Below are 15,139 nucleotides of genomic sequence, written 5' to 3' on the forward strand. Positions count from 1 at the left end.
CTGGTATCCTGTCTCTGACAGGAGCCGTACCAGCTGCTTTCAGAGCAATGCCAAGAAATTCCTTCATGGACAATTCTTGACTGAGCTTTCCTCAGCATTCATTTCATCCTGACTCCAGCAGTTACTGGTTGGCTGGTACCTAGAAGCAGCAGGGTTTATAACAAGAGTGACCATATGTCCCTTTTTTAGTGGGACAGGCCCGTATTTAAGCCCTCTCGTGGGTGTCCTGACTTTTTCTTAAAAATTGGCAAATCGTCCTGTGTTTTCTGCCTCCCGATCAGTACCGGGTTTACAATGGTGCCAAAGCCCAGGGCCCACGCTCAGAAGGGGCCCATGAGGGGATGGCCATGGCCGTGACGCTGTGGCGAGTCCTGCTGGCCAGATATCTGCTCGCCAGCCACCCACCCACCAGCGGTGAGTGGGGAAGAGAGGGGGGTTCAGTGCCTAATGGGGGTGGGTGTGCAAGGCTGGTAGAGGGGCGAGGCTGCAGTGCATGGGCTGGGCCGCTCCACCTCCTGGTCCGTCAGCGCAGCCCCTACCCACCCGCTGCGTGCTGGTTCCGGGGTCGATCCCAGCTCAGCCAGGTATGGCCTCAGGCTGGGTGGGGAGGCCGGGAAGACACGGTGCCAGGTACCAGGACAGGTCACCCCCCGTGTGTGAGAGAGGGGTACAGGTGTGTGTGTCACCCCCTCACTGTGTGTGTGTGTGGATAGGGGAGTGTGTCTCCCCGTTTGTGTGTCCCCCAGCCAGTTCTGAGCGCCCCCTGTATTTAGCATAGGGAAATATGGTCACCCTATTTATAATCCTTATAGTTTATCCTACGGAGTTGTTCAGGATTTGACACCAATGTAACCGAGACCAGAATCTTGGCCCTGATCCGTTCATTTTAAAACCCCTGGTATCAAGTCTCACTTGCACTAAAGGTAATTGCACTCGCATTAAAGCCGCTCTGCCACATGCTTACAGTTCAAAGGGGCCATCGGATAAATGAGAACCAGGCTTTATCTATCAACTGGCATTTTTTTTTTAACCTGTTGAGCTTGACATAGCCTACTGGCAGATTGCACCTGGCTGATGACACCTGGCCGGCTGACAGGCTCTGTTGGTTTGCCAACATGCTAGGGGAGGATGGCAAGTGTGGGGCTCAAAAAACTAGCCTGCAAACTTTTGAACCGCACAAATCCCCTCCAGCTTCCTGCCCCAAGGCAGTTCCCTTTATAAATCAGCTCCTATATCTCGCTAGCTACAGAGAAGCCTGGAGTATTTCTTAGTGCCCTGCACGTTTAGCCATCTCAAGTGAGGGGAGACCTAAAGACCGGATGTAAAGGTGCAGATCCTCAGCTGGTCTAAAGCAGCATCACTCTGTTGAAGTCAATGTGGCTACACCCATTTACACTGGGGGAAGTTCTGACTCATCCATTATAGCTCTTTTTCCATTAGAATTTCCCTCTCGCCCTTCCTCTCTGCTCCTATCTTTCACAGTCTCTCTGCAAATGATCCCCATCCTGTCCCATGGCTTGTTCTGTTTTTCCACACTACCTTTTAAAAACTTGAATTCTTTCCTTCCCCCTGTCTCGGATCCCTTTACCACAGTCCCTCCTACACAGAACACGAACCCTGAAACCATCCCAGCTGGTGTCAAACTTTCATATCCCATGCATTTGAACGGAGACAACTTGATTCCCCTCCAGCCAACCCACCCAGGCTGGTGGGAGCCACATGGACATACATGGAGCAAGATAATGTGTGTGGAGGGGAGGGAATCAAGAGAACTGATTGGCTGGGTAGAGAGAGAACCATAGGGTTTGTATAGGACAAAGCAGAGACCTGCCCCCATACTGGTGTGACCTGATAGGCTAAAAGGGGTAGCATCTAGTGGGTGGCGTTAATGAAACTTCCCTCCTACTCTGGCAGGGAACATTGCACATACTACTATTGTGCCACCCATATTACACTATTGCAGAAGCCAAATCAAACCGTTAAGCTGCAATAAAATGAGAGCGAAGGCCTGGATTACTGGAATGGGTGTGGTGCTGCCTTGAGGACTGGGGGAGACACAGGGAGGAGGGGGTTGCGGTTAGATCTCAATGACATCGGCACGCCTCAGGCAGAGGGGGGCGTCTGGGGGCATGGCGTTCCGTTGGATCTCATTCCCATCCAGCCGCAGGACCTGGAGTTTGGAAAAGTTCATAATGTCGACGACCGTGCAGAAGCTGCTGATGGAGAATTCTGCAGGGAGAAAAGGAGACAGAGAGCTCAGAGACAGGTGGAGCTGAGAACTCTCTAGCTAGTGTTCATACAGCCCTGATGGAAAAGGTCATGCCTAGGATAGATCAATACCAACAGAACTGTGGGTAGTAGTAATCATAACAGTGGACATGACTCGAATGCCAAAGCTCTGTGCTAATACGCTTATTTATACAGTGCATTCTAGTGCAATGTCTTGCTCCACGGTGCAGACACAGGGCCTGAGAAATTCAGCTGAGAACCACTCTGCCCCTTTTGCCCCCAGGGAAAACCCAAAACTAAAAACCACACTTGGGCTATCTGAGTGGGGTTTTGCACATGTGCTGCTTTGACCGAGGGCCAAGACTTTCAGAATTAAGTAAGTAAAATTAATTAATTTTGAGACACCTTCCAGGGGCCTGATTTTCAGGCAGTGCTGAGTACCCTCTCTGCACATCGGGACCCGTTGAGTTGGGCAACCAAAATCACTAGCCATGTCTGAAAGTTTTGACCCAAGGCCTTTACCCGTTGAACTAAAGGAGTAGCTCCTCCAGCTGGTACCGCTTGTAGGCTCTTATCCGCTTTATGTGTACCAGCCACCATGGGGGGACAAAGACATTGTTGGCCTAGCATGAGTTACCCAGTCATGATTTGTGCATTTCCAAAAGTTTAATGTGAGAGTGGAATAGTTCCTGACTCCCTTTCCCAATGAGAGCCTATGATTTCCTGCCCTTTCTCTTGCCTTCCGTTGCTCAGAGTACTTTAAGACCAATCAGAGCCACATGCTATCAAATAAAAACATCATGCTGTATCATCAACTGCTTCTGCTGCTCCTCTGTAGAAGAGTTATCTTGTGTCGACCATCACTAGAATGGAGACTTGGTGTCCATCCTCCTGCCCAGATTCTCCCCAAGCTACCAAGAAACAAGGGGGACCTCAGAGCATTCCTGGAAGGATGATCCCCAGAGCGAAATGAGTGCTCGGTCCTTCAGAGAAAATGCTCTGCCAGCAGCATTCTCTTCTGTCTAGGCGGCTCTGGCCTCAGAATCTGATTCAGGAAAACATTTAAGCACCTGCTCAAGTCCCACTGGCATCACATCCAGCTTAAAGAAAAGCGTGAGTGGAAGTGCTTTCCTGAACTGGGTCCTTGGTAGAGCTGAGTGATGTTTTCCAGACTAATAGTTTGACATAAAAAAGGGAGTTTCGGTCACCCCAAAACCATTCACAAACTTAACACAAAAAGTTCTGGCTGTTCACAAAACAGCCAGAGGAGGTAGTGGTGCTGTCCCTTGATGTCCTCTGCCCTGCTTTTATAGCCTTTAGCCCAGTGCATAGGTCATTGCTCACCTAGGATGTGGGAGACCCAGGCTCGGAAACAGTGCCAAAGCAGACCTTTTCTTTCGGGTTTGACCCGAACTGAAATGGATTATTTTCCCATTTTTTTTCAGAACAGCCTCTGAACTGAGAAATCAATTATTCACCCAGCACTAATCCCCGGTGAATGCAACTACAATGGTAACGTCCAGGGAGAGGTGCAGAAACGCATCCTTCAGTTAGCTTCCATCAATGCTACTTGCCACCCAAGAGTGAGAAATGCTCTGGCCCTGATTCTCCTTGCACTTATTCCTGTGTAAATCAGGAGTATCCCCACTGATGTCAATGGAGTTACACTAGGGATGAGTCAGACCCTGCCTTCCTGATAATGTGGGGAAGGGAAGTAGATTGCAGAGCAGGGCTGGGGTTATTATCCTTATTTCTAGCAAGATCTCTCTTCTAGAAGTGAAGGAAGCTGCTGGGATCGCACCTGGGCCACTTATGAGCCACAGCAAACCTTGAAAAACCCCTGTTGTGTTGTGGGAGAGGGTATGTTTTGGAGAAGGGCATGCTCCATCTTTTCCTGCAGCCTTTGGGAAAGAGGAGAGCAACCAGGGGGCAGCAAAGCTCCAGGACTTGGCGGAGACAACAAATATCTACCCAGAGAGAGAGAATTTGTTAGCACAGATGTTCCTTGTTTAAAGCTGGAGATGTGGAGAGGTGACCGCGCGGCTCAGATGCAGACTCTGGGGAACAGTGCGATTCCATCTCTCAAACACCACGCGGGGTCTGCGGGTCAGGGAATAGGCATTGAGTCTTGCTCTGGTACATTCAGAGTTTGCAGGCGCTCTTTCATAGGGGGAGTAGTACTGACTAATGGTAAGGGCAGGGAGATGGGGAACATGAGTTCTATTCCTGCTTCTGCTACTGTTTCAGTCTGCAGCATTCCTCATTCGCTACAGGGAAATAAAGGTCTTCAGAGAACCGTGCTGAAAACTTTCAAGTTCAGCTGCAAAAACAACTGTAAAAATGCATGACTAAATAAATAGAAGGGCTTGAGCGCCAGCATGATTTAACGCCATCTATGAGCAGACTTCACTGCAGATTTTGAAAGCAAACATTTGGGAATCCGTTCTCGTTGTGCATGTCTGTCAGTTCCCCAGAGCTCTGTGTTTCCCCTTGTTGCTCAGGTTTCTCTGATATTCTGAGGGCCTGTCAGGCGCGTGAAGCAGAAATGAATTTTTCCAGTCATTCAGCTTAAAAAAAATAAGAACATAAGAATGGCCACACTGGATCAAACCAATGGTTCATCTAGCCCAGGATCCTTTCTTCTGAAAGTGGCCAATGCCAGGTGCTTCAGAGGGAATGAACAGAAATGATCACCATCAAGTGATCCATCCCCTGTTGCCCATTCCCAGCTTCTGGCAAACAGAGGCTAGGGACACTTCAAAGCACGGTTTTGCATCTCTGCCCATCCTGGCTGATAGCCACTGATGGACCTAACCTCCACGAACTTATCTAGTTCTTTTTTTAACCCAGTTATAGTCTTGACCTTCACAACATCCTATGGCAAGGAATTCCACAGGTTGACTCTGCGTTGTGTGAAGAAATACTTCCTTTTGTTCATTTTAAACCTGCTGCCTATTAATTTCATTTAGTGACCCCCGAGTTCTTGGGTTATGAGAAGGAGTAAGCAACACTGCCTTATTTACTTTCTCCACACCTGTCATGATTTTACAGACCTCCGTCATATCCTTCCTTAGTCGTCTCTTTTCCAAGCTGAAAAGTCCCAGTCTTATTAATTTCTACTCATACAGAATTTCTGTTCCATACACCTAATCATTTTTGGAGCCCTTTTCTGTACCTTTTCCAATTCCAGTATATCTTTTTTGAGATGGGGTGACCAGAACTGCATGCAGTATTCAAGATGTGGGCGTACCACGGATTTATAAAGAGGCATTATAATATTTTCTGTCTTATTATCTATCCCTTTCCTAATGATTCCCAACATTCTGTTAGCTTTTTCGACTGTTCAGAGAACTATCCACGATGACTCCAAGATCTCTTTCTTGAGTGGGAACAGCTAATTTAGACCCCATCATTTTATATGTATAGTTGGGATTAGGAAAATGTTTAATTTGTTTTCTTATTGGATTAGCCCTGGTGAAAGATGCCAGGCTGATGGCTGTGGAGATGAACGTTTTCTGTTTAACCACAGAACTGGGGCTGCATAGGAAATGACAGGGTGAGCTTCCCACACATGCCTCTTCTGGGGAGTCTGTTTTAAGTGCTTATATGGTCTCCATTACTATAGTAACTGAATACCTCACACTTTTTAATAATGTATTTACCCTCACAACACTTCTGTGAGGTAGGGTAGTGCTCTTATCCAATTGTAAAGATGTCAGATCAAGGTAAACAAGACCAAAGTCTTGTCTACCCCTGAAAAATAATCCTGAATAAGATGGGATGTGAATTTAAAGCAAGATTAACTACTGCTGATTCACTCCATGTGTGGGTGCTCTTAGTGTGAATTCGCTTCATCCGCTTTGGAGGTAAACTGAAATAAATGGGAGTTAGCCACTTAAATACCTCTGAGGAACTGCATGCAAGCTCTTTGAGGCAGGGCTGTCTCTTACCATGGGTCTTTACAGCCCTAGCGCAATGGGGTCCCGATCTTGGCTGGGCCTACAAGCAAGACAATAATAAGTAATATCACGAAAGCCCTTCAGGGTGCTGACCTCCTTCAGAAAATAACATCCGTGACTTTTAGGCAGCAATGGACCCAGGCTGGATTCGAAGTGGTGATTATCAGGTGAAAGGTTCCTGAACCACCAAAAATAGCACATTTGGAAGCCTGCATATACAATCCATTAAGAAATCATTTGAGATCTCACAGATTTTTCCATTTGCCTTTGAAGGTGGTGTGGGGGGCGGGGTTTCAAATTTTGAACAGGAATGTTGCTCCCATGACTTGGATGTTTTGGAGAGCAATCTAGATGCTGACATAAGACTTTCCGACGTGAAAGAATCTTCCCATTACATCCAAGCTGCTTTGGATGAGCCGAGGTTTTAGAATAAACTGGTCCAAATCTGAGTTCCCTGATGGTGCCAAATTGGAGAAATTTAAAGAGATGCTGATGGCAGAACTTGAGTGGATCCCAGTAAGCATATACAGAAAGGCTGACAGAAAGGACCAGACAAAACTACGCATCTTTCTTGTTTCCATGTGTCTTCTTGGGATCACTCTGAATGAAGAGTAATCTATGGAACCCAGTTACTTTTGCTTTCTGGTTACTGGAGCCCACAATCTGGGTTGCTTCAGTTAGCTGCTGTCATGGACTAAAGCTTTCCTCCTTTCCATGTTTGTTCCATGTGTGTTTGGTACAGCTGGTTACGTTATTAATTAATTAGCCAGCATGCAAGCCACAGTTTAGGGTTGCATCCCCTCTCCATGTGGGCCTGTAGCTTCCATCGATGGCAGGTGGTTTCTGGGGACCGATAAATGACCTTAGGAATGGAGAAGGAGAGGTGGACTATGATGGCTTTCCAAGCAGGAGATGCTGCCCCTACAGATGGGACTTCTGTCGCTGCTAGTGACAAGGGGTTTAATAGCCATATCAAAGTCACAGAGTGTGTGCGCGAGGGAATCTTCTGAACAAGACCTCACACAACACCTGGTGTCTCTCGTGACATGGTATGCTACTGTCCCAGTGAACCAGACTAACTCCTTGGCTCTGTAGCCTCCCATTCCGCCGTGTGCATGCAACATTGATTGCAGCGGTGTCTGGGAAACCCCATAGCCCCATGTGCACCAGTAAAGAGGAAGCAGACAGAATCTCATCGTTGAATAGGGCAGGGGGAACTGAGAGCAGTAGTCACCAAAGCCTGGAGACACCTGTACGGATAGAGAACCACTGATCCAGAAAGACTATTTATCCTGTGCATAACTCTCTAGTCTAGGATGGCTCAGGGACTCTCACACGTGAAAAGCATTTGCTAACTTTTCCCAAGTGAGCAGATATAAGTCTGCCTCTGACAGCACAGACCCGTTCCTTCCAGCCCCCTCTCCCCCATCTGACCCCAGCACAAACTCCATTATCCCACCCTGCTGGAGCCCTCTCCATTGGACATTTGCTCAGGCGTTAGTTTCACTATCACCCATGACATCCCAGCTGAATCCACACTGGAGTTTCTTGACTAGCGCACGTGGAGGAGTCTGCCGGAGAGGCCAGGCAGCAGTTCTCACGAATGGTCTGTCAGGATGACGCATGCTGGGAGCAGCAGGGTGGGAGAACTGCACCGTGGTGCTCTAGTACCCCAGGGATCAGAGCATCACTGTTTTTGACTCTAGTGATGTCACGCAGCCAGCGCTCCAGCCCAGGAAAGGATGCAGGATAAAGACAGGGAACAGCCCAGACGCATAGATACAAGGGCACTCCGTGGGCCAAATGCAAGCTGGAGTGATCTGGTGCAACTCCCATGGGCAAAATCAGCCGTGGTATAAATGACAGCATATGTTACAAGGTGCATGTAAGTGGCAAAGTAGCAAACCTTGCGCTTATCTGGCATTGAGAAAGCAGCACACAGATGGGAGGGTTCACCTACTCCTTTACCCCTGCTCCCAGAGTTAACGACAGGCCGGGTGTTCACAGATACAGTCCCCATTGGGTTTAATAGGAGTTGTGCTCACTGTTCAGGTCTGAAGCTGGTCCCCACAGTTGCACTTTGTACGCCCAAAGCGTGGTGTAAATTACACCACTTTGCCACTTGCTCCTGCTTTCTGATCAAACCTGTGTCATCTGGATCCATCTCTGCTCCCACCTACAACACTGACTTCAGTGGAGTCACTCCCCATTTACACCCACATAAGTGAGAGCGCTTGCAACACAGCGTACATCCCTGCACAGGGAAGCAAACAAATGTCTCCGGGGTTACTCAGCTATGCACCGGTGCGAGGAGGAGCCGAATATTGTCTTTCACCTGCCATAAAAAGGGTGGATTTTTTTCTGTTCTTTCCACCCCTTTTCTGTTGTGTCTTTTGCTCTTTACACAGCAAAAAAAAGTTCATATAAAGAAATCCCATGGGCACAGCTGGGTCCCAGAGAACCATGTACACAAGCACACCAGGCCTAGCCACCTACACACTGCTGCTGTCACTGGCAGAGGACACAGTGAGCACCCCTAAAGGGCTCTCAAAATATTTAAAGGGATACTGCCCTATTCTTCTATGCTATGCTTTCTGCTATTCTCTCCTCTCAGTGGCATCCCCCCTCCTCACTGCATCCGCATCATGTGTGCCCAAGATGACTGGCCTCAAGGCTCCTCTGACTGTTTAATTCAGCTAGTATTTTTTTTCATCATGAATGTATCTCAGTCTCATTATTTCTTCATCTTTAAATTCTCCGTGGAGTTCTACCTCCCCTTGCAGAATTTAAAAAGTTAATCTCACAGCTATGAGAGTGCCTTCCAATGAGCAAAAGGATAACAACCTGCACTTACCATAGCACCCTGCATCCCAGCATCTCAGAGCACTTTACAAAAGTACCATTGTAGATGGCGCAAACTGAGGCACAGAGTAGGGAAGTAACTGACCTAAGGCCACACAAGAAAAATCAGTGGCAGAGACAGGAATGGAACTTAAGTCTTCTGAGTCCATCTGCCTGCTCAGACCATTAGACCAGGCTTCCTCCAATAGACAGTGCCAGAACCTGGCTCCCCATCTCCCTACCCCTTTGCCCTGATCATTTGACAATGGTACCCCCTCGCGTCAAGAGGTTGCTGTTAGGATGCTGCTCACCATTGATGTGGTTCCCTTGGAGGTATAGGTTCTCGAGATTGGTGCTAACCCGGGGGATCTTCTGGAGCCTGTTATAAGACAGATCCAGCTCCAGGATGCTGCTGGTGTTGAAGGTGTTGGAGGAGAGCCCGTCATTTGTCAGGCTGTTGTGGGACAGCCTGATGTAGAACAGCTTGGGAGACACCTTGAAATAGTCATCAGGGATGGTGTGGATGTAGTTGTTCTCTAGGTAGAGCTGTTCAAGAGCGTTTGGGAGGCCATCAGGAACCTTACTGAGGTGATTGTAGCTCAGGTCAACAAGGATCAAGGACTTTAACCCTTTGAGAGATGTTCCTACATCCTGGATCTGGTTGTGGCTGAGGTACAGGGCAGTGAGGTTCTCCAAGCCCTCCAGAGCATTGGATGGGATCCTGGAAATCTGATTGTAAGCCAGGTGAAGCTCTCTCAGGGACCTGGGCAAGGGACTGGGCATCTTGGTCAGGTTGTTGTTATCCAGATACAACCTCTCCAGGTTCTTGAGCTTGGCAAAGACCCTCTTGCCCATCTTCTCACTGGTTATCTGGTTGCCGTGTAGCGCAATCCATTCCAGCATCGTGGCATTGTCGAAAGCCCCCTCTTGGACGGTGGTGATCTGGTTGTTCTGGAAGTAGATGTACTTCATCCTGGAAGGCACAAAGGGAAGGTACCGCAGGTTGCGGCTGTCGCAGTACAACGCTGTGGAGAAGTTGGGTGGGCAGTCACACTCCTGGGGGCACTCCCTGGAAACGGGCTCGGGGACTGGCTCTGCTATGGAGTAAGAGGGCATCTCATCCTCATAGTACGGCATGTAGTTATAGGACGACACCTGGCTGCGAAGGTACTGTTGCAACCAGTACATATCGTCATATTCATACTGGCCCAGTGAGACCCCACAAATCCCAGCTACCAGCAGGACGGAACCCCAGTACATTGTGCACAACCGCAGGGAACCTGTATGGAAGGGGGAGAAAATATGAGCAACTTTAGGTCAGGCACAAGTGACTAGGAATAGGAAGCAGGAGTTTATCATGGGGAGGCAAGGGGCCCGGAGCAATGGACAGGTTGTCTTTTCTGGGTGACCTTGGGTTCAACGGCCTGGCTGTATTGTCCTGGAGTAACCAGTGGGGTGGAAAGCAGGGTGCTCCCAGAGAGCGCCAGCTACTCTGAGCACCATGTGAGTCCAATGTATGGATAAAGTCTGCTCTGGCTTTGTGCTTACAGCACTGGCCGGGGCTGTAGGAGGCCTGGCTTCAACTCTTATCTCTGCACAGTCTTCCTGCATCCCCGTATCTCTCTCTGTGCCTCAGTTCCCGATCTGTATATGGGGCTAACAATCATGCTTCTTCCTATTCTTTGTCTGTCTTGTCTAGTCAGGCGGTAAGCTTTGTGGCACAAGGACTGTCACTGCGTGAATGTACAGCACCTTGCACAATGGGGCTCTGCTCTTGACTGGTGCTACTGCAATCCAAAGACTAATGGCTGTTCAGAGGCCCCCTTACTGGCAAGCCCTGGGCTCCCGCAAAGCTGTGAAATTGGTGTCCACTGTACGTTCTGATCTGGATTGGCTGCCCCGGCAGTGCAGACAGCCTGTCCAAACTGGGCCTTTGGAGCAGGGGGTTCCCCCAGACTAATTATCACAGCAGGCCTCTGCCTTACTTTGTCCTGACAGCATCCACAGCCCAGGCTCAGACATACATACAGAACAGAGCTGCAGGAAGGGGGAGAAGGGGGCATTTATAGCTTCAGCCCTAATGAGGAATCCCCGTGCTCCAGACAAAGAGGGTACAGTCCTGCTCTGACCCTGCCTTTACATCGCCACCTAAGCACACTGCTGGCTGGCAGGCTGCTCATGTGGGAAGAAAAGAGGGATTGAAACCTCGGTGGCCGGGCTTTTGGGTTTCTTCCATTTTCCATACGTACAGGAGTTCCTCCAGCTGCCAGGGCAAGTGAAACGTGGTGCGTTACAGAGTCTGTGTGTGCTGCAGGAGCGTGGCATGCAGGCTGCTTCAGAGAGCAGCTCTTCCTCCTCCTCCTCTTCTTCCTCCAGGGGTACATTGACTGGTAAAATACTCCTCCTGCTTCCTGAGGCAGCGCTCCCTGGCAAATGGGCTTCCTCCACCCCTCTATAGGTCACCTTTTCCACATATGGCACCATTCCAGGGGGTCTGTTCCCCCATTTGGCACAATTCCTAGGTCTCTCTCCTTGTGTGGCCCTGTTCCTAAGGGGGAACCTCTCCACCATACAGTACTGTTCCTAGGGGCACCGTCTTGTATGTACAACACCATTCTTAGGTGGTCTTTCCCCCAATAAAACTGTTCCTGAGGAGTCTCTCTTGCACACACAGCACAATTTCCCTCTGTCCAATGCCTTGTCTGTGGGATTTGTCTCTCAATCTACAGCACTCTTCCTATAGGCATCTTTCCACTGTCCAACCCCATTTCTATGGTGGTGTCTGTCCCCCTTTCATGTGTAGGACAAAACATTTGTAACTTCTTCATCTGTCAGCATGAATAAGCTGGTCCCAGTTCCACTGGCTGCTACTCTAACTGGGATTGGGCCCCTTGCTGGAAGAACCATAGTTGTTAGACAGCTTCTTCCATCCCCATCATTCCACCTTCTCACCACTGTTAATTAGGTTATATACTTAATCTAGAACCCAGTGCAGAGCCAGGTAGATGTTGGGTGGGGTGGTCTGGAGACTACAGGCTGGCATGAATCTGTCTGTCTGACTTGTCTCACCCTTCCCTGCCAGGAATTTAACAAGTCACCAGAGGAAAACAGGCATTGTTAAAAAGGGTAAAAACTCCCCCAGTAGAAACCAAAGCAGCCCTTGAGGGTCAGACTTGTGCCATCCCTGTTGTTGGCGTGTGATTCCCATGGATCCCCACGGTGAAGGGGTTGCATTCCCTTTGCGGCGTGGGTGTGCAAACAAATTTAAAAAAACCCAAACACAACCCATGATAAATACAGAAATCAACTTACCAGGCTCAGAGTCCCTTTTCCAAAGCCTCAGTGTTCTTCTGCCTGATCTCCTGTGTATTAAAGAGCATGTGTGTGTCTCAATTTGCCAGGGTTGGTGCCCGCCCCACAGTCCCGATTAAATATTGTGCTTGCAGGTCATGGGCGCTGCAGGATTTTCCTTTCGGAGTGACCTCCCAGCAGCAGACCGTTTGCAGACTAGAGTGAAGATACCCTAACACTGCCTGACGTTATAAATAACCTGCTTTTTCTCTCGCCTCTCTTGCATGTCTTTCCTTGCAGAGGCTTTGGCAGTTTTCAGACTGTCTCTGTTTAACAAGTTATTGAAATCGTGAGTGTTGTTTTTAACAGACTTTTGCTAGGTCGCCTGCGTTTCTCATCAAAAAGAGACAATAAGGCTGGGTTAAAAGAATCAGGCTTTTGGTGGGGGGTGGAAACGCTGAAGATGAGCTGTTTAGAAATAAAGCATATTTAATGTTTTCACTACTGGGGAGGAGATGGCAGAACAACCCACAAGATGCATCCCTTGGCTTTGGATCACCTGAAAACCTTGATATTTTTTTTAATTCTCCTATTACATAGGAATGTATCATAGAAATATTTATTCTAATGAAGCAGCATCCAAGTTATGTAAAGCACATACCAAAAACCTAATATAACACTAAGAATTTGTTTTCAGCTGCTGGTGAAAGGTGCCAAGTTGACAGTCCTGCTAGCTGGAGATCTCTGCTGATCCACTTAGGAGGCAACATAGATATTTCTATAGCACCATTCACCACAGTATCTAAGCAAGAAACTACTCACAGAGCATAGACTGGGACTTGGGAGTCCTGGGTATATATGTATTTATGTATGTATCTATCTATCTATCTATCTATCCATCCAGCCATCCTTTTATGGTCCCCATTACTGTAATAACTGGGCATCTTACAATCTTTAATCTTTATAACACGCCTGTGCAAGAGGGCAGGGCTATTATCCCATTTTACAGATGGGGCCCTGAGGCCCAGAGACATTTAGGGCTTGTTTCCACATGACAATCAATCTGGAATAAGGTAAACTGTTCATTAAAATGGATTCACTGTTCTTGATTGACTCCACATGTGGATGCTCTTCTTCCAAATTAACTTAATCCATTTGCAAAGTGGAATAACTCCCATGTAGGCAAGCGCTAAGGAACTTGTCCAGCTTCACACAGCAAAAGGAATTGGACCCGAGTCTTCAGAGTCCTAGGCTGGCATGCTAACTACTGCACCACCCTTCCTGCCTGGAGGTCTCGGCTCCCAGTTCTACAGTAGCTCTGTGTGTAAACTTATACGAGTCACTTCACTTCTCTGTACCAGTTTCTCCAGCTGTGTTGTGAAGATAGCGATATTGACCCAGCTTTTGATATCTGTGGATAAAATGGGCTTATACAAGAGCTAAATATTATTATTTATCCACTACACAGGCAGTGGCAGTCCAAGCGGCTTCCAGATTCCACATCCTTCCTTGCCATCTTGCCTCTGGAGAAACAAGAGGCCTTTGTAACTCCAGGGCTATCCGTTTTCACCAGCTCTCAATGCACATGATATTTTTAAAACGTCAAGACATAATTATTAGTTATTCAAACAGTTCCTCGCAAAAGAAAAATCAATAGATCTTCATCCGGCAGCTAATAACCCCCTAAGTGCAGCAGTGTTCAGGGCACCATGGCTAGAGGTTTTGAAGTGGCCTGGAGTAAATTAGTTCAATTCAACAGGAGGTGGGTGCCAAGTTTCCTTAGGGGTTTGTATTAACTTACATTCCTTTGAAAATCCCAGCCTAAACCACTGCTGCTTTTTGGGATGCTGGCAGTGGCCCTAACAACCCATGAAGTACCCATAAGCACTTGTAGCCGGAAGGAACGGGAGGAGGATTCCTGGAAGTTATTAGAAAAGGGACTGGTTGTGTGAAATCATTGTCCTAGGGGAGCAGATGCTGTTTATTGCGGGAAGGTGTGGCCGGAGAGATCAAAGGGCCACCCTCCTGATAGCAAGGCGGGCTGAGTGAAGGCTGTTCCCAGCAGATTGCTGCCTGCTGCAGCTCTCTCAGAGTACGTCTACACTGCAGTAGAACACCTGCGGCCAGGGTAAGTGTCCAGGCTCGGGCTGGAGTCCAGGCTCAGGGAAGGTGGAGGATCCCAGAGCTTGGGCTGAACGTCTACACAGCAATTAAACAGCCTCCTAGCCCGATCCCTGGCAGTCAGCTGACACGGGCCAGCGACGGGTGTTTAACCGCAGCGCATGCTTATCGTGAGAGAGCTTGCCTGGTCTGCAGCTACTGTGAGAGCGGAAGCGTATTTTTGGCAGAGATGCCCCCTCTGCCTCATTGGCATGTTGCGAACTCCACCCCGGACAACCCCCTGGAATTCAGGTTCTTGTCAATCCCCTAAACCCCACGGCTGACGCTTTGCCGGAGCCCCGAGCTCTCTCTGAATCACAGGCGGATAGCGCAGATCGGTGGCAGTTCAAGGACACCGCCCCAGCCTAGCCGTGTCCCGAAGCCCTCTGCTTCTGAGAACTCTGCATACCAGCCTACACGCTTCACGCCCCAGCCCCACGGAGCAGGCCTCTTCCTCTGCGTTCCACACCACAAGACAACTTGGAGAGCACACCCACAAGGGACAGGCCTTTCTCTCTCCCTCCCATCCTACCCCACAAGATGCAGAGAACATTCCCCCCCACCCCACCGGTATGCAAAGTAGCGACCTTGAAAGCACAAACTGGCACATCCCCCGCATTGTGCTTTTTGGCGCTGGGTTGTAAGTTTGCTCCGCCTAA

At 48.7% G+C, this 15,139-nt stretch overlaps 1 protein-coding gene across 1 annotated transcript; it reads right to left on the reverse strand.

Moving 5' to 3' along the window:
* Nucleotides 1-2,077: 2,077 nt before the first annotated feature.
* FMOD (fibromodulin) lies at nt 2,078-12,425 on the reverse strand. Its single transcript, XM_067531677.1, has 3 exons — nt 12,342-12,425; nt 9,341-10,309; nt 2,078-2,229 (listed from the first exon to the last, which is right to left on the reverse strand). The coding sequence occupies exons 2-3, from the start codon at nt 10,287-10,289 to the stop codon at nt 2,078-2,080; spliced, it is 1,101 nt and encodes a 366-aa protein (XP_067387778.1). The 5' UTR covers nt 10,290-10,309; nt 12,342-12,425.
* Between the last annotated feature and the right edge of the window lie 2,714 nt (nt 12,426-15,139).

Source organism: Emydura macquarii, unplaced genomic scaffold (genome assembly GCF_026122565.2).
Source record: "Emydura macquarii macquarii isolate MOO-44397 ecotype Brisbane River unplaced genomic scaffold, CSIRO-AGI_Emac_v2 contig_3220, whole genome shotgun sequence".
Taxonomy (NCBI): Eukaryota; Metazoa; Chordata; order Testudines; family Chelidae; genus Emydura; species Emydura macquarii.

What these genes read in the sequence shown, in the direction of transcription:
- FMOD (XM_067531677.1), bottom strand. Translation starts at nt 10,289, where the DNA reads ATGTACTGGGGTTCCGTCCTGCTGGTAGCTGGGATTTGTGGGGTCTCA. An exon ending in CCAAGGGAACCACATCAATG is followed by an intron (nt 2,230 to 9,340) that starts GTGAGCAGCATC and finishes TTCTCCCTGCAG; the next exon opens with AATTCTCCATCAGCAGCTTC.